Source organism: Siphateles boraxobius, unplaced genomic scaffold, assembly GCF_051911475.1.
Source record: "Siphateles boraxobius isolate OS27281-9 unplaced genomic scaffold, OSU_SipBor_1 22, whole genome shotgun sequence".
In the NCBI taxonomy this organism is placed as follows: domain Eukaryota; kingdom Metazoa; phylum Chordata; class Actinopteri; order Cypriniformes; family Leuciscidae; genus Siphateles; species Siphateles boraxobius.
This window is the reverse complement of record NW_027508833.1, coordinates 14,784,413-14,802,707: the sequence shown is the minus strand read 5'-3', so window position 1 is coordinate 14,802,707 and position 18,295 is coordinate 14,784,413. Positions and strand designations below refer to the sequence as shown.

Sequence of the window (18,295 nt, the reverse complement as noted above, 5' to 3'; positions counted from 1 at the left end):
CAATCCACACACAACCATACTCACAGCGCGAGGGCGAGACAGTGAATCCATGAACCGTGACAGTACCCCTCCTCCTAGGAGCGCCTCCTGGCGCTCCCAGAGGAACCTACCTGTTGATTGTAATCATCAATAAGGGAATGATCCAGGATGTCTCTAGCCGGAACCCAACTTCTCTCCTCCGGACCGTAACCTTCCCAGTCCACCAGGTACTGAAATCCGCGTCCCCTCCGTCTTGCGTCCAAAATACGACGAACCGAATAGACTGGTTCCCCATCTACGAGGCGCGGCGGGGGGGGGGGGGGGGGGATGGGGGGGGGCTGGGGAGTGCGGGGGGGGGGGGGTTGGGGCAGGCGGATTAATACGAGAATGAAATACAGGTTTCATTTTGGACACATGGAAAACGGAATGAACCCTCCTGTATGCCGGAGGAAGTTTGAGGCGGACTGCCACAGGGCTAAGAATCTTTGTGACAGAGAACGGGCCAATACATTTGGGAGCTAGTTTATTACTGACGGAGCGGAGAGGAATGTTTTTAGAAGAAAGCCACACTTTTTGACCAACGACGTATTCGGGAGGCTTCAGTCGGTGGTGATCGGCCTGAGCCTTGGTGCGCGCTCCCACTAGGAGGAGAGTCTCACGGGCTCTTCTCCAAATGCGGCGGCACCTTTGGACGAAGGCGTGAGCAAAGGGGGCCGCGACTTCGGACTCCAGACCAGGAAAAATGGGTGGCTGGTAACCTATACTACACTGAAATGGAAGTCTTGCCACGAGCACAAACCGAGCAAGCCAAAACAAATTCCCGGATATCGCGAGCGATCACGGGCCACCAGAATCGTTGCTTAACCAAAAAACTGGTACGATTAACCCCTGGATGACAAGCCACATTGGAACCATGACCCCACCGTATAACGTCTGACCGGACCCCCTCCGGCACAAATAACCGACCCGGTGGACACTCGGGCAGAGGTGTTACTCCTTCTAAGGCCGTGCGGACCTTCGACTCGACCTCCCATGTGAGTGTAGAGACAAAGAGTCTCTCAGGAAGAATGCACTCGGGAGTAGCTGGGCGTTCGGATCGGTCAAAAATACGAGACAACGCATCGGGCTTGATGTTCTTAGAACCCGGACGGTACGATAGTAAAAAATCAAAACGACCGAAAAAAAGTGCCCACCGAGCTTGCCTGGAGTTCAGTCGTTTAGCGGATCTGATGTACTCAAGGTTCTTGTGATCGGTCCAAACGATAAAGGGTTCCCCCGCACCCTCTAACCAGTGGCGCCACTCCTCCAATGCTAATTTGACTGCCAACAACTCTCTGTTACCAATATCATAATTACTTTCGGCAGTCGATAAGTGATGAGAAAAAAACGCGCAAGGGTGCATCTTGTCGTCCGAGGGAGAACGCTGGGATAGAACTGCACCTACCCCCACCTCCGACGCATCAACCTCCACCACAAACTGACGTGAAGGATCAGGGGCTACGAGAATGGGAGCTGAAACGAAGCGGCTCTTGAGGTTGGTAAATGCCGCTTCAGCAGCATTAGACCACCTGAACGTCGTTCCGGTGGAGGTTAAGGCGGTCAGAGGAGCGGCTAGTTGGCTGAAATTACGAATGAAACGTCGGTAAAAATTGGCGAATCCCAGAAACCTCTGCAGGGCCTTGCGGGAATCTGGAATTGGCCAATCTACCACAGCCTTAACCTTGTCAGGATCCATGCGTATTCCCTCGGACGAGACGATGTACCCCAAAAATGGAACCGACTGTGCATGGAACGCGCACTTCTCCGCCTTGACAAAAAGCCCATTCTCTAACAGCCTCTGGAGTACTCGTCTGACGTGTTGAACGTGTTCCTGGAGAGACGAAGAAAATATCAATATGTCATCCAGGTAAACATAAATGAACTGATCGACCATGTCTTCACGTCATTGACGAGTGCTTGGAAGATGGCGGGGGAGTTGGACAGGCCGAACGACATAACCAAGTATTCAAAATGCCCCCTGGGGGTATTAAATGCCGTCTTCGACTCATCCCCCCTCCTTATCCGGACCAAATGGTAAGCGTTGCGCAGATCCAATTTAGTGAAAAGAGACGCTCCCTGCAATCGCTCGAAAGCTGAAGACATCAACGGTAAAGGATAAGTATTCTTTACCGTGATATTGTTCAGCCCCCGATAGTCAATACATGGTCGCAGAGAGCCATCCTTCTTACCCACAAAAAAAAAACCTGCGCCCGCGGGAGATGAAGAAGGACGGATGATCCCGGATGTCAGAGAATCAGAAATATATTTCTCCATGACCTCCCTCTCAGGTACGGAGAGCGAGTATAACTTGCCCTAGGCGGAGACGTACCTGGCATTAAATCTATAGCACAGTCATAGGGACGATGTGGAGGAAGAGAAGCAGCCCGAGACTTACTGAACACTTCCTTCAGGTCGAGATACTCCGGGGGCACGTTAGACAGATTCACCGACTCCTCCTGCAACAAAGAACCAGAGACAGACGGACACGCAGACACAAGACAAGAGGCATAACAATGACTACTCCAAACCGACACAGAATTCTGACCCCACTCGATCTTAGGTTGATGCCGTACTAGCCACGGATGACCCAAAACCACAGGTGCAAAGGAGAGTTAGTGAGTAAAAAGGAAGTTCTCTCGGTGTGGTTACCAGAGGTAATGATAGTAAGGACACCGGTCTCGTCAGTAATCTCAGGAAGTATCTGTCCGTTCAGGGCGTTAACGGTGATGCGGTGCTGGAGTCTAACGATGGGAATCTGGAGAAGTCTGGCCAGAGCATAGTCCATCAGATTGCCCTCCGCTCCAGAATCCACCAGGGCCTGGCAGGGGTGGGCCTGGTCTGCCCATTGCAGTCTTACCGGGAGGAGAGTCGCTGACGAGGATTTAATACCTGAAAGCCCACCCGACAGTAACCTCCGTTCTACTGTCGGGCTGGGTCTTTTACCGGACAGTTGACGAGAAAGTGTCCAGCCTTGCCACAATAAATGTACAAACCTCTAGCTCTCCGACATTCCTTCTCCTCCCGGGAAAGCCGAGCTCGACCAACCTGCATGGGTTCTTGATCGAATGAGTGACTGACCGTGTTCTCATCTCTGGCGCTGGTGAATTCAGGAAACTCCGGAACCAAACCCCGGCGTGAACGATTACCTCCTTGTTGAAGACGTGCGTTTTCGTTTTCATTTCGTTAAAAAGGCTCTACACAGATTGGGCTCACCCGCATATCTCTCAGGGGTAGGGATGCGCGGCTAGTGCAGATGGAAGTTCGGAGGGTCCTGGGCAACGGTCGGCGGGGGTGGCGCAGGGGACGCTCTCATTTGTTGGATTTGAGTGGTGAGCTCGGACACCTGCGTTACCAGTGCTTGCATGGCACGACCAGTAGCCGTTGCTTGTTCGTCTTGACGATCCATCCGTGCAGCACTGCTCGTGAGGAAATTCTGTAGCTCCGTTGTACTTGCTGAATCCATAGTGGTCAGATCGTTCTGTCAGTCAGGGCCAGAAAGAACGATAGGATTCAAGTGCAATGAACAACTGTTTATTCACAAAAGAATAGAAGTAGTAGGTTCAGAAGGAAGTCTCAGTCTCTGGCAGGACACTGGCAACGCAGGGACGCAGATGGGCAGACTCAGGCAATCCAGGCAGGAACAAAGGCGATCCGGGCAAACGATCAGGCAGGAGAAACTGGACGAGAGACACAGGTAAATCCAGAGAACCTCGACAACGATCTGACAAAAACAGGACAAACTCACACACAATAAATAGGGTGCCGTGATGAGAAACAGCTGACGCTGATCCGCTCATCCGCTCGTCAGCCTCAATCACAAGCCACGCCTATCAATCCACACACAACCATACTCAAAGCGCGAGGGCGAGACAGTGAATCCATGAACCGTGACAGGTTTCTTTTGAATAATCATACAAATCTAATCTAAAGAACTAGAAACCAAAAAGAAAAAGTTAAGACTTACCCGAGTTACATCAAACAGCATGAATTTATTTCCCCTAATAAATCATTCCTATGAAATTAGCTATGGTACATTAAACTTGCCTGTCTCAACTATGTTGATATATGAACTGAAATTAATTTACACTATATTTACATAAGGTTTCCATTTATATGGAAATTTTTTCTGATATTTTAGACCCACCAACAATTTTGTAGAAGCATCCACTACCCAGTAAATCTATTTGATCTTCACAATATTTCCTGGATGTTGCCGAACAACATAAGACTAACTATAATCCTTGAAATTCATAATATCATTACAAACTTCCACTGGCACAGTAGGAAAGAAAAACAAAAGGAAAAGAAAAGCAATCCAACCCAACTCTTCTGGACTGTATACTGTATAGTAAATCTCGAGCTGCATGATTTGTATATCATCACAAAATGTAAACACTATTACCGCACAGCTCTGTATATAAAGTTGGATATTTATTACACCCAACTTTATCCGCATACACACAGTACACTTACATAAAACAATATATTCTTTATAGCAAATACATACTGCTTGATTGCTTGTATAATTGCAAAATATAAGCTATTTTATTGCCCAGCTATAACCTAAGATATTATAAACATCAACATTATGATTTTCTATAAAGCTGATTTGAAGTAATGTGAAAAGCACTAAACAAATAAATTTAACTTGACACTATAACGTCTAGAAAACCGAACCAAAACATAATTTACCTTTGGGATGCCAGGGGTCTGTAAATTCATATTTCCCCAGTCCGACCGTTCTCAGCATCTGCAGGCCATTGCTGGTATTTTCCTGCTGGCCATTCGTCAGAGGTCCGTTGGTGGGCAGCATGGAGGAGGTCATGGCGGCGGATTGCACCATGGGGTGGGTCAGGTGACCGTTGCCCACCACCGTGTGGACGGGATGGGCAACCTGGCAGACGCTGGGCATTGGGGGAAGGCCGCCGACAGCGAGGGATTGGCTATGGACGTTGAGGACCATGCTGGCCATCGACTGTGAAGGCTGCTGCGGGAGCTGGTAGTGTGCGGGTAACTGAAGGTGAGGAGTGTGGAGCGCTGGGGTCACGCCGATAATGGGGGCTTGAACAGTCACAGATTGGCTGTAAGCTGGTGGCTGCTGCAGCTCGTACGTGTGCGCCAAGAGTCCAGCCTGGCTGACAGTGGCAGCAACTTGAGGCGGCCATAGAGGAGCTGCAGAGAACGAAAAAACGCACATTTAAAGTAGGGGTGTGCGATATGACCATATAAGATTTTGAAAAAGTCTATCAGTCTAAGCTATCAGTTGCAGTTCAATTGCTGATTTTTTATTGTTACCATTTTTGATTATCATCTCTATCGTGGTTAAGCTCAGGTAACATAGCAATTATTAGTCATCATGAAGGTTTACTATTTGTATGTGTTATTAAAAATGGGCAACAAAATTTCTCTCTGGATAAATTAGATCGGTCGTGGCCCGTGTCTCATCTGGTTCCCCGTTAATGGGAACATTGCCCAGCAAACATTGCCCAAAAAGTTGCCCTGTGTATCATCACCTTAAGTCTTCTGCTCCATATGTAGACCACTTTATTATTATGAGTATTATAAAAAAATATATATATACAGCTGTATACACAGTACATAATGCACACATCTGTACATAAGTCTTCTGTTCCAGATGTTTACCACTTTATTATTATTATTTTATTTTCTTTCTAAATCTTAAATGTTTAAATGTTCAGGTAACACTTAGTTAACTTAGTTAGACACACGTCCTCTTCCTGGCAGATTTGTAACATCTTTAGTTGATTGGAACTTCTTAATTATTGCCCTGATGGTCAAAATGGGGATTTTCAATTATTTCGCCATTTTTTTACAGCCACTTTCTATTTTTTGAAGCTCAACAATCTTTTGATTAACATCAAAACTTGTGTTTCCTCATATTTAAACTCCTGTGAAATAAGAAGTCATAGCTAGACAATTTAATATTCCTAATCACCCCGGTGTGCTAAAAAAAAGGTAAATTTTAATGGGAATATACTTCAGATATATTTTACTCGTAAACAATTCTAGGGGTGCCAACGGTTTTGTAGAAAAATATTTATTTCATGATGTGAATTTTTTTAATGAAAGATCAAAAGGATAAACAATGCAGATTTATTTTTTTACAGGCATTTTTGATCATATTTAACAGGGGTCCCATTAATTCTGACCACCACTGTATGCATGTATGTATGTATGTATGTATGTATGTATGTATGTATGTATGTATGTATGTATGTATGTATGTACCAGGCTTGTGCACAATTCGGAATTGAATTGAGAATGACTCCTAAATTCCAATTCAATTCTTGAATTTGAATTGAATTTGAATTGATGTCAAAACAGGATCTAGAATTACAATTCGAATTTGAATTAAAGGAAGCAGAATTGCAATTCAAAACAAATTCTAAGAAATGCATATAGATATTTTAAGTGAAGTGTTTAACAATGAAGCTTTACAGTATATGTCAGATATGATTGCATTACATATTATATAAATGATATTAGTTTGAACTACTTGTACAGATTACATTAACAGGAAATATTTTCGCCCAGCAATGAATGTTAAAAGCTCTAGTCACAGAACAAATAATTAAGTTTGATTTATTGTAATTGTAATTTTGTGGAACATGATAGAACATGCCTCAGGACATGATAGAACATGACTCCCAGAATTACTTTAGTAAATCTTTAGAAGAAAAAAAAAACAATTGTAGGTGGACATTTGTATATATATATATATATATATATATATATATATATATATATTAGAACACAATGTATGCAGGGTTGAGGAGTGAGTTAACTGTAATGAAATTATGTTATTGAATTACAAAATGAATGTAATTGTATTTAGTTGTATTACTGAGGTAAAATGTGTAATTTAATTAGTTACTAATCAAATTAAAAGGAAATTGATTTACATTGATAAAGTAATCCAAATAAAATAATCCAAACCACATTTATAATGGGTAACAATACTCGGTTACTAACGTAACCTCGGTTCTCTTACGAGAGGTTCTCTCGTATTGCGTAAGTTTAGCTTACGCTACGGGAAAGATTCATCTTCTCGAGATATTGAAGCCAAAAAATTATCCTTAATTTTGTATTCATTGTCAACGCAGTGCAGCAGCTAGCAGACCTAGAGCAGGCCATCTCGCGTGCTCATTGGCTGCCCTGCGGGCAACTGCTGCAGCCTACCAGTGAGCCCGGCGTGACGTCACGCCCAATGAAGGGCGCCCGCGCCTTCATAGCGTCACAGCCCGCCAGAATGGGCTGACTCTCCTGGTTTTTCGTCGACTGAAGCGAAGTCGCTCGTGGCGCGAGCACGGCCGGTTACGCAATACTCGTTCCCTCTCTAGAGAGAACCGAGGTTACGTTAGTAACCGAGTATCGTTCTCTTATGAGAGGTTCTCTCGTATTGCGTAAGTTTAGCTTACGCTACGGGAACACTTTGTCAACGCCGTGTGCGCCAAGCATCCACCATGAGACCCCGAACTTTCAGGGGAACCCCATAAGTGGAAAAAATAAGTTGGCCAGCCACGCGGGCCATCACTTGTACATAAGCACACATAGGGAATACAGAGCAGTGCGCCGGTCTGTATAGGCACATGGCACATACCCTACTAGTGCAGCTCAACCAGGAGAGCTGAGTAACGTGAGAGTGATCTGAGCTGGAAGATCTGGGCAGAATACACCTCTACTTCAAACTGACAAAGTTTAACCTGCAATGCAGGAACTTCTAGGTTATAAAACCTGACTAAGGTAGACGGAGAGCTCCAGCCCGCCGCTACACATATGTCATGGATAGAAATCCCACTGGACCACGCCCACGACGAGGCCACGCCTCTCATGGAATGAGCCCTGATACCCAGAGGGCATTGCAGACCTTTTGACACGTAAGCAGCTGCTATAGCGTCCACTATCCATATGGACAGGCTCTGTTTCGAGGAGGCGAGACCCTTGGTGCGCCCACCAAACAAAACAAAAAGCTGTTCTGAACGCCTGAAGGAGGCAGAGCGCGTAATGTAAAATCTCAGCGCCCTGACAGGGCAGTGCCCACTACACTGAAGTAGTGGGCACAGGACCTACATGTGACACAGATGATGCCCGTCCGGGTCATGCAGAGAGCTCGAGAGGGCTCTGCATGACCTGCGAAACGGGGGTCGCGAGGGCGGGGAAACTCTCTTGTAACGTAAAGAGAGCTAGCCGTGCGGCGCTGTGGTTAAAGACTCCGTTTCGAGCCCGCAGGGTCGACATCGGAAGTTCCTCGCAGTGCTCGCATCCTCCATCGAGAGGGCGAGTCTGCGCGTTCCTGGCCCAGGCAGAGAGCGCAGATGGGCGGTCTTCAACGCTGAGCGGCTCTGCACGAGCCATAGGAAGTGCGAGACATCTTGAAAAAGACGTCTCGCTGCTCTTTTAGGAAGTGTAGAACACAGAATACAGAGATAAAAGGATATGTCGCCGTTTTTTCATTTCATGTTGTTTTATATTTTATTTGTTCATTATTTATTCTGTTGGATTTTAGTTGGACTTAGTCAGAACTGTTTCAAAAATAGTGATCTGCATGATGCCTGCTGCCTTGCTCAGTGATGTTGAATTTAAATGGCAAGTAAAATAAAGACATGTTATGTTACATTGGTGATGTAATTGTGTTGTCTGGAAGGGACTAAATAACAACGTATTTTTATCAGCTGAAATGCAGAATACAAATGTTTTTATTAAGTTAAATGGACATTATATAACAGTTTCAGGTTATGTTTTAGTGTTGGTAACATGTCCCACATCGTCCCACATTTGGTTTGTTTGATGGTGGTCACCCTATGTGTGACTGTAGAATTTCTTTGAATTGCCATGAATATAATTCCACTTCCTGTCATTCAAATTCAAATTCAAATTCAACTTCCTGTGGGGCGGAGTCAATTCAATTCAAATTCCAATTCATGAATTGAATGGAGGCCAATTCTGAAATTCTGAATTTTGCACAAGCTCACCAAGATACCAAGAATGTACCAAGAGCTCCTGAAAAAGAAAAAAAAACACAACAAATTCCTTGTGTTAGTGCACACTTGGTGAATAAAGCTCATTCTGACCCTGAAAAACTAACCTGCAAAAAAAAAAAAGTGATAAGATCGTGATATTTTTGCCATATCAGTAACCCCTTTGAAGCCACTTCGAGCAATCAATCCATCCATAATGGAAAGACAATGAACAAGAGGTGTTATTGTAGAGCTGGTGCCTTTGCTTTCATCTTTTTACCTGCAATATCTTTCTCCCTCATCTGTTTTGCAGGCGGCTCGTCCGTGTCCCAGGGCGTGGACTGGTTAATGGGTGTTTGTCCCCACAGGACGCTATTAGCCAGGACCTGGCCCTGAGTCTGCGTGTCTGCCAACGGGTGCCCAGTGACCTGTTTCAACGAGAAGAACGTCTTGGGTAAACAGAACAGCCTTTAATTACTATGTCTACGTTTCCAATTACAGCCCATTTGCCAGACACTGGTACATCATTTTGCTTTGTTAATATTCCATTCCATTCGCTCTTTTAATTACGCCGCTGTTCTAGATTAGAGCCATCAATAATGCAGGAAAATCCAAGGTCGGCCCCCAGCAATTTGACTGGGTGCAAGAAAGCGAGATCTATACAGAGAACATTTTACTAATTAATTCTTATCTGCCTCGCACTGACTGTAAATCAAAGGGAAGGTAAGAAGTTTTGTGGGATCAAGGGTGACTTTTAATCACTTTGCTGAAAATAGGTACTAAAGTTGAATAGAAATGGACACGCAGAACTGTCGCTTATATACTGTTTGTGTGTGTGTGTGTGTATATATATATATATATATATATATATAAAAATATATATATATATAAATATATATATATATATATATAATATAAATAACATTTTTAATAGACTGTTTTGCACACTATTTGTATGTGCCAGGAACTAGACACTTCTTTTTGTAGAACACAGTCTTTATTTCATATCTATCTTTTGTGTCTTTAAAGGATGGATCTATACCACTGTCAGAACTCGCTCTTCCAAGTTGGAGAAAATAAAAATTGACTAAAAATAGAAAAAAAGTCCTAAATGTCTTGATTTTATGCCACTTTTTTCATGTGCATTTCAAAACTGTTAATAAAAAGAAAACATAAAAAGATGCCTCCTTAGCATCAAGTGTAGGCGTTGAGTTTGTCAATGTGTTTTTCATTGCCAAGCCTGAAAAAAATTGTTTCTTTAAAATATAAAACATTTATTTAGAGATTTCTTCGACAGAGCAACACTGAATTATCCACATTCCTCATGCCGTTGCTAAAATGTTTTAAATTTCATCCAGAGTTCAACAAACAAAATGAGCAAAAGTATAAATCACTTCAAACTCTAAACAGAGCAAACATAAGATCACATACTGTACAAGTCAGTAACAAACTTCACATGTCTGTGACAGCACAAAGATAACATTTTTGTTTGTTACAGATGCATTTTCACATGTCTGGTTTTAATTTGACCTTTTCTTTAACTGGCATTTATTCAATGCCCTATTAAATTGCAATTATGTGGAAAACAAATAAATGTAGTAAGTAAGTAAGTAACGTGTCTGGTCAGACAGGTCAATTTAGCTCGAAAGGAATTATCAATGAATTTATAGGGAATCTTAAAAGAATCAGTTATACGGCCGAGCCGTAACTATAACCTCTGCAGCGGATTTAAATAAATATCCAAACTATAGTGAAACACTATTTATTAGCAAGGTAACTTAGATCAGCAGTTTAAGACATTATATCTGCAAGCACATAACACAAGACAATTATCTTTAAAATATAAACAAGACTTTATTGATTATTCTAAAACATAAAACTAATATCTAACACAAACCCACGCACACACACACATTCATACGAGTTGCAGAAAGAAAGAGAGTGAGGAAAGAAAATGAGTTCAAGAGTGAGATAGTGAAATCCCAAGTTTCTATATGCACTTATAAGACATGACCTGAACGAACCATCAATCATTAATTTAACCCTTCTATCGCTTCTTAGGCGGGGTTATTAAATGTTATATCAAAGCACCAGTTCAGTTAAGAGTCTGGAGGCTACTTGCTTGTCTTTGCGTTCCTTTTGGGATTCCTTTTGTCGGGGTAAAAGGGTGTTTCCGGGGCTCGTTGACTGGCTGGTGGTCTCCTCGTCCTCGTGCCTGGATAGATGTCTCGGGCGGCCAATCACGTGGTGTGTTGGCGATGGATGAAAAGGTCTTTGAAGTTGGAAAGCGGGCTTTGCAGTCGAAACGTTTAAACGAAACTTTGCAGCAAAACTTAACTTAGAATCGAGACTCTTAACGGAAAAGAAAGATAAAGCTAAGAACAGAAAGAAAAATGAGACGAGAGTAGTTATAGATGGCTTTAATGAAGCTGTTTAACCCATGGATGTTCTTCTGATCTTGTTTGGGTTCTTTTGTCTGCTGGTCTACATGGTTACTCGTCTGTCTGGTTCGTCATGGCTTCTCCATGACTTCTGTAAATCTGCTCTAGTGAACAAATTCACAAACCAAACCTCCATTCCATTAAAAAAAACTCCACTGGCTTTTTCGGGTCCTAAGATTTTAAACTCAGCTGTTTGTTCAGCCTCTTAGATGAGTTCTGACCAATTAGGCACTGTCTTTATTTTAGAGGTGGCATTCTATTCACCTCTCATCGTAAATCATGCGTTATCTGTGATCTCCTTACTCTCCAGCTCTAGCAGAGAGTTCGGAGGGAACAGTTTAGACATTATTCTTATTATAAGAACACGGAACAGTTTACACAGATTTCAATCAAGCCATCTTCTGAATTAAGAACGATCGTACTGATAGGAAAAAAGACACACTTTTATTCAAACATCTAATAGTTATAACAATTACATGACTTGTATGTGATCTAAGAATAATAGACAGATACAGAGGTTGTAGATACAATATAGGATTATGTAGTTGAACAATGTTTGATTAGAAGTCCGTCAATAATTGTTTTGGGATGATTTTATGTATTTTTAAAGTCTCAGTCTCTGTGGTTTTAAGAGATTTCAAACATTGGGTCGTTCAGAAGGGGAGGTCTGTTTTCAATTCTGTCTTGGGATCAAACAACCTCTGCCGTTATCTTGGTGGGTTCTGAGCCGTGCCATCTCTGAACCAATCAGTATTTTCCAAACTATCTAACGTGGCAACGTTCTTCCTTTAGTTGAGCACATCTCTTTGAAACTGTCATGGTCATAAAGTGCTTAGCTGAGACTGGCTGGAGCCCACTCCATTTATGGCCTAGATTAGACTGGTGATTTGGGGGGTCTGGAATGTTGAGTTTTGTGTGGAATTATGGAACGGATCACCTGGAAGATTCATATGTTTGGTTCGCCCTCAATTCCTACATAAACATGCAAGGACTTTGAATTGTATAAATAAAGGCATTACAGCTCTTTCTGTGGAATTCAGATGGTAGATGCTATGCAGGCTAGCCCTGAAAACAAATCAATGCCTTTACAAAAAAGAAAATAAACCTCTCAAACACACAAACAAGCTGTTTAAGAGCAGGTGTGCAGGACAAATGGCATGAGATGAAAGAACGAAGAAAGAAAAGGTCCTGCAGACCACTATAACACACAGATAAATACTTTATTAATATATTATTATTCTTTGTCAGATGAATGTCATTAAAAAAAATAATTCAAGCATGTGGACAGAGCAGAAATCTAAAACATCCCCTATCAGCTGTTTTTTCTCAGAATAGAGATGTATTATATGTTCGTATCACTGTCAGGAGAGCTAGCAGTAATGAAATCCACCTGCATTCACTAAAACTTGTCAATAGTTTCATCAGGAATATCCCATGTGAGAACGTTCCAGGTTACTTGACTGTAACCCTGTTCCCTGAAAAAGCGGAACGAGATGCTGCGCTGCTTAGCGCATTGGGAACGTCTTTAATCGTGACCCGCTGTGAATATGGTGTGTAAACACGTCGATAGAATCGACCGGAAGTAATATAGCCTCGGTCGGTGACGTCATCGTCGCGCGCCCGCGTGCACTCGCGCACACTCGCGTGCACCCGCGAGGCTATAAATAGATGAGCCGCAGGTGCATCGTCAGGATATTTTGTCTGAAGAGCAGTCCTGGGACATCATCAGCACGGCAAAGTAGCCCAGCATCTCGTTCCGCTTTTTCAGGGAACAGGGTTACAGTCAAGTAACCTGGAACGTTCCCTTTCAAAAGCTACAATCGATGCTGCGCTGCTTAGCGCATTGGGAACGAGAATACCCACGCCGCCGTGCTTGAAGGTGTCTGGACTCCTTACGGTTGTGTAGGTGTGCTCACAAGAACGCAAGAAAGCCCTAGACATTAGCTTGTGATGTCGACTCAAGGACATGAGAGCCAGGAGTGGCATGAACATCTAAACTATAAAACCTTATGAATGTGTGCGGAGAGGACCAGCCTGCCGCATCACAAACATGCTGTCAGGGGGCACCCCTTGCCAAAGCAGTAGAGGAGGCGACTCCTCTGGTGGAGTGAGCCCTTAGACCCGTTGGCGAAGCTTGGCCGCGCGCCTCATAGGCAAGAGCAATAGCATCCCTGACCCAATGTGACATGGTCTGTTTAGTAGCGGCAGCACCCCTGTTACTGCCCCCATAACAAACAAATAGTTGCTCTGACTTACGCCACTGGCTAGTACGGTGAACGTAGGCCTGAAGAGCACGGACTGGACACAGTCTGTGAGATCTCTCCTGCTCCAGCGTTGTGAACGGTGGAGGGCAGAAGGCCTCAAGAGTGACCGGACGTACAGCTGAAAACGGTACTTTAGGCAGGTAATCAGGATGAGGATGCAAAATCACTTTCACCATTCCTGGGGCAAAGTCTAAGCAGGATGGCGATATTGACAGAGCCTGCATATCCCCGATTCTTTTTAGAGAGGTTATAGCCATAAGAAAAACCATCTTTAGGGTCAGAAGTTTGTCAGACGCTGACTCTAGAGGTTCGAAGGGGGTCTCAACCAGACCCTCTAGGACTATAGCTAAGTCCCATGAAGGGATCTTGGTTCTTACGGGAGGCCTCAGTCGTCTGGCCCCACGAATGAAGCTAGCGAGCAAAGGATGTCTCCCAAGTGGCACCCCGTCAACCAAGGCGTGGCAAGCCGAAAGAGCGGCCACATAAACCCTGAGAGTGGCGGGGCATGTGCCTGTTGATAATTTTTCCTGCAGGAAATCCAGAACTGAAGCAATCTGGCAGTTGACCGGATCTGCATTATGTAAAACACACCACCTTTCAAAAACACCCCATTTGTTGGCATAACACTTTCTAGTGGAGGAAGCCCTAGCACTTAGAATAGTCTCAATAACGGCAGGCGAAAGCCCAGTGTCCCTCAGTTGGTACCCATCAGGGGCCAAACATGAAGGTTCCACAGGTCGGGCCTGGGATGGAATATTGTGCCCTCTGCCTGGGACAGAAGGTCCCTCCTCTCCGGAATCGCCCATGGCGAGCCGTTGAGGAGAGATATTATCTCCGAGAACCACATTCTGTTCGGCCAACGCGGCGCTATCAATAAGAGGCAAAACCCTTGCTGGCGAACTCTGGCTAGAACTCCCGGGAGCAGAGCCACTGGAGGAAACGCATACAGGCGCATTTTGGGCCATGTGTGCGCCATCGCATCCAGACCCAGGGGGGCTGGGTGACTCAGAGAGAAGTAGAGGGGACATTGCGCTGTCTGATGGGAGGCGAAGAGGTCCACTTCCGCTTTGTAAAATCTGGTCCAGATCTGATCGACTACTTCTGGGTGGAGTTTCCATTCCCCCGTCAGCAGTTTCTGTCTGGACAGTAAATCTGCTCCCACATTCTGGTGCCCAGGGATGTACACTGCCCTGAGTGACAAGAACTTCTCCTGGGCCCAGAGGAAAATCTGCCTCGCTATTTTGTTCAGATTGCGTGAGCGCAGACCTCCCTGGTGATTTACATAAGAAACTGCCGCTGTGTTGTCCACCCGCACTAGGACATGACAGCCTCTCAACTGAGGGAGAAAGTATTTCAGGGCCAGAAATACAGCCATCAGCTCGAGGCAGTTGATATGCCAATCGAGCTGATGACCCTCCCATTCCCCTTGAGCTGGACGACCACTTAAGACCGCTCCCCAGCCCAACAGGGAGGCGTCTGTCGTTAGCAATCTGCGACGACAAGGCGCCCCTAGAGTGGGACCCAAGGCGAGGAACCGGGGTCTGAGCCACAGAGATAGTGTACGAAGCCCGCGGCGCGTCATTTTTATTTGCCTTTGAGGATTGGCCCTTGGATGAAATCCCCTGGCTTTTAGCCACAACTGAAAGGGTCTCATGTGCAATAGCCCCAAAGGAATCACCGTGGATGCTGAAGCCATGTAACCTAACATCTTTTGGTACTGACGAACAGTACGATCTTGACCTAGCCTGACTTTGCTCATAGTTACCCGAATGGTCTCGATTCGAGCGGGGGACAATTGTGCCCGCATCGTAATCGAATCCCAAACAATTCCGAGATAAGTCGTTCTCTGGGCAGGACAAAGAACACTTTTCTTGGTGTTGAGTCTCAACCCTAGAGAAACTAGATGAGCCAACACGATGTCTCTGTGTTGAAGCACCATCTCTTGCGATTGTGCTAGCATTAACCAATCGTCGATGTAATTCAAAATGCGAATGCCCTGGAGTCGCAATGGAGCCAGTGCTGCATCCATGCATTTTGTGTACGTGCGGGGTGATAAGGCTAGGCCGAATGGAAGAACCCGAAATTGGTATGCTTCGCCCCCGAAAGCGATCCTCAGGAACTTCCTGTGTTGTGGCAATATTTGTATGTGAAAATATGCGTCCTTCAGATCGATCGTGACGAACCAATCGTGATGTTGAATTTGCGACACGACCGTCTTGACGGTTAACATCTTGAACTTGAGCGCTTTGACTGTACGGTTTAAGCCTCGAAGATCTAAGATTGGACGCAACCCCCCGTCCTTTTTGGGGACCAGGAAGTATCTGCTGTAATAGCCTGACTCCCTCTCTGGCAGAGGAACATGTTCTATGGCCTCTTTGCTCAGAAGAGTTTGTAGCTCTTGTGATAGTACATGCATCAGCTCCGGTCTTACGGAAGTGGAGACCACGCCGTTGAAACGCGGAGGACGATGAATAAATTGGATTCTGTATCCTATTTGTACTATGCTTAATACCCAAGCAGAAATGCCTGGCAGAAGTTGCCACGCTGCCAGACTCTCTGATAGTGGTATCAGTTTTAATACTTCCTCTTGAGGGGATGTTAGATGTTCCGTGCCCTGGATGAAAGCAGGGAGCAACGGAACATCTAACATTTCGCTGGAAACCGCTGCCCCCCGAAGCACCAAAGGTGGCGGGGATGGAGAGGTTTTGTGAGGGTAACGAGAAGGGGCGGTCAGATATAATACGCGCCCCGTCCCGCGGGGGGCTACCCCCACCAGACTGGGCGCCAGACCATCAGGACTTCTTCTTTCTGTTGATGATAGTCCTGAGGTCTGGCTTGGGAGGTTGCTGAGCCTGACGAGCCTGTCTCCAGTTCTTACTAGGAGGACCACGGCTCGCCACGCTCTGCTTTTTAACCTCCCTAGGTTTTGAAGGACCAGGGAGAGGTTGGGTGGCCGATGGCCCCTCCCCTTGAGTGCGGCGAGGAAGGAACTGAACAAACGCCTCCTCATGCTTCTTGACCTCCCTGAACCTGGTGACTACTGAGTTGACCGAGTCGCCAAACAGGCCAGAGGGAGAAACTGGAGAGTCAAGAAGAAAGACACGATCTTTATCTTTGATGCCTGTGAGGTTGAGCCACAGATGCCTCTCCGTGCTTACCAAAGCGGACATAGAACGGCCGATGGCACGGGCAGTTTGCTTAGTGGCACGAAGAGACAGATCTGTGGCTCGGCGCAGTTCAGAAAACGCTTCCTCGTCTATCGTTGTACCCGCACTCAAGTCCTTCAAGAGGTCAGCCTGGTATGCCTGTAACACAGCCATTGTGTGCAGCGCAGCACCAGCCTGACCTGCAGCTTGGTAAGCTTTACCCACAAGCGAAGATGTTATTCTACACGGCTTTGAGGGGAGGGTAGGTTTTTTAAGCGAAGATGCAGACCCAGGCGAGAGATAGCTGGCGAGCGTCTCTTCAACCTGGGGCATCTCCGCATACCCTCGCGCCTTTGCACCCACGATAGTCGAAAAAGTCGACGTCGAAGGCACGAAGACACGAGAGGTATATGGTTTTCTCCATGATTTAGATAGCTCATCATGGAGGTCCTCGAAGAAGGGGAGAGACTGATGTTGAGGTCCCTCCCCCCTGCCACCGGACAAAAACCTATCCTCAAGCTTACTGCGTTTGGGGGTCTCTTGTTCACGAGGCCAGTCAAGCTGCAATCTGGCCACCGCGCGAGTAACCACCTCGAGAAGCTCCTCGACAGATTTATCGTCGCGCGAGGAACGCTCAGAAGTTGGCTGCTCGAAGTCCGTAGACCCAAGAGATTCATTATCGTCCCCCGCGTGAGCCGAAGAAGCACCGGGATGCGCTTCGGGATCACGCGAGGGAACGAGTGGATCTGGTGAACAAGCAAGCGAAAGGGACGGACCCGTCTCTTGCTCGTCAGCCAAATCCATTCGGGAGCCCCATGATGATAATGCGGTTGCGGACTGAAAGTAGCCAAGACGAGCGCGAAGCATTTTAACAGTGAACAGCTCACAATGCTCGCACTCCCCTGACTCCAATGCAGCGGCCGCATGCTCCTCCCCCAAACACACAAAGCAGTAAGCGTGTGTATCCAGTTCTGACATGGGTCGAGAACATGGAGGGACACAGCGCTTAGCTTGCTGACTCATTTCTCTTTTTGCTTTTTAAACTCTTTAAATGACGTTAAGAGATGAGAAAGAGTGAAAATTCTGCACACTGTCAGGTATAAAGCTAAATAACTCCTAACAAAGATCTGTAGCAGAGAGAAAATAGATGCTTGCACACCAACACAGAGAGGTCTCTGAAGACAAAAGACCTGACGATGCACCTGCGGCTCATCTATTTATAGCCTCGCGGGTGCACGCGAGTGTGCGCGAGTGCACGCGGCCGCGCGACGATGACGTCACCGACCGAGGCTATATTACTTCCGGTCGATTCTATCGACGTGTTTACACACTATATTCACAGCGGGTCACGATTTAAGACGTTCCCAATGCGCTAAGCAGCGCAGCATCGATTGTAGCTTTTGAAAGGGAACACTGAATAAAAATAGGATCATGGAGCTGAAGTATGT

The 18,295-nt window shown here is 45.6% G+C and overlaps 1 protein-coding gene across 1 annotated transcript in view; it reads right to left on the bottom strand.

Moving 5' to 3' along the window:
• The window catches only part of LOC143746698 (kelch-like protein 29), a 444,346-nt gene that overhangs the window by 233,080 nt on the left and 192,971 nt on the right, over nt 1–18,295 (bottom strand). The window contains exons 4-5 of the mRNA XM_077238693.1: nt 9,277–9,424; nt 4,711–5,190 (exon numbers count right to left, since the gene is read on the bottom strand). Coding sequence (XP_077094808.1) covers nt 4,711–5,190; nt 9,277–9,424 — 628 coding nt within the window. The remainder of the gene's footprint in view (nt 1–4,710; nt 5,191–9,276; nt 9,425–18,295) is intronic.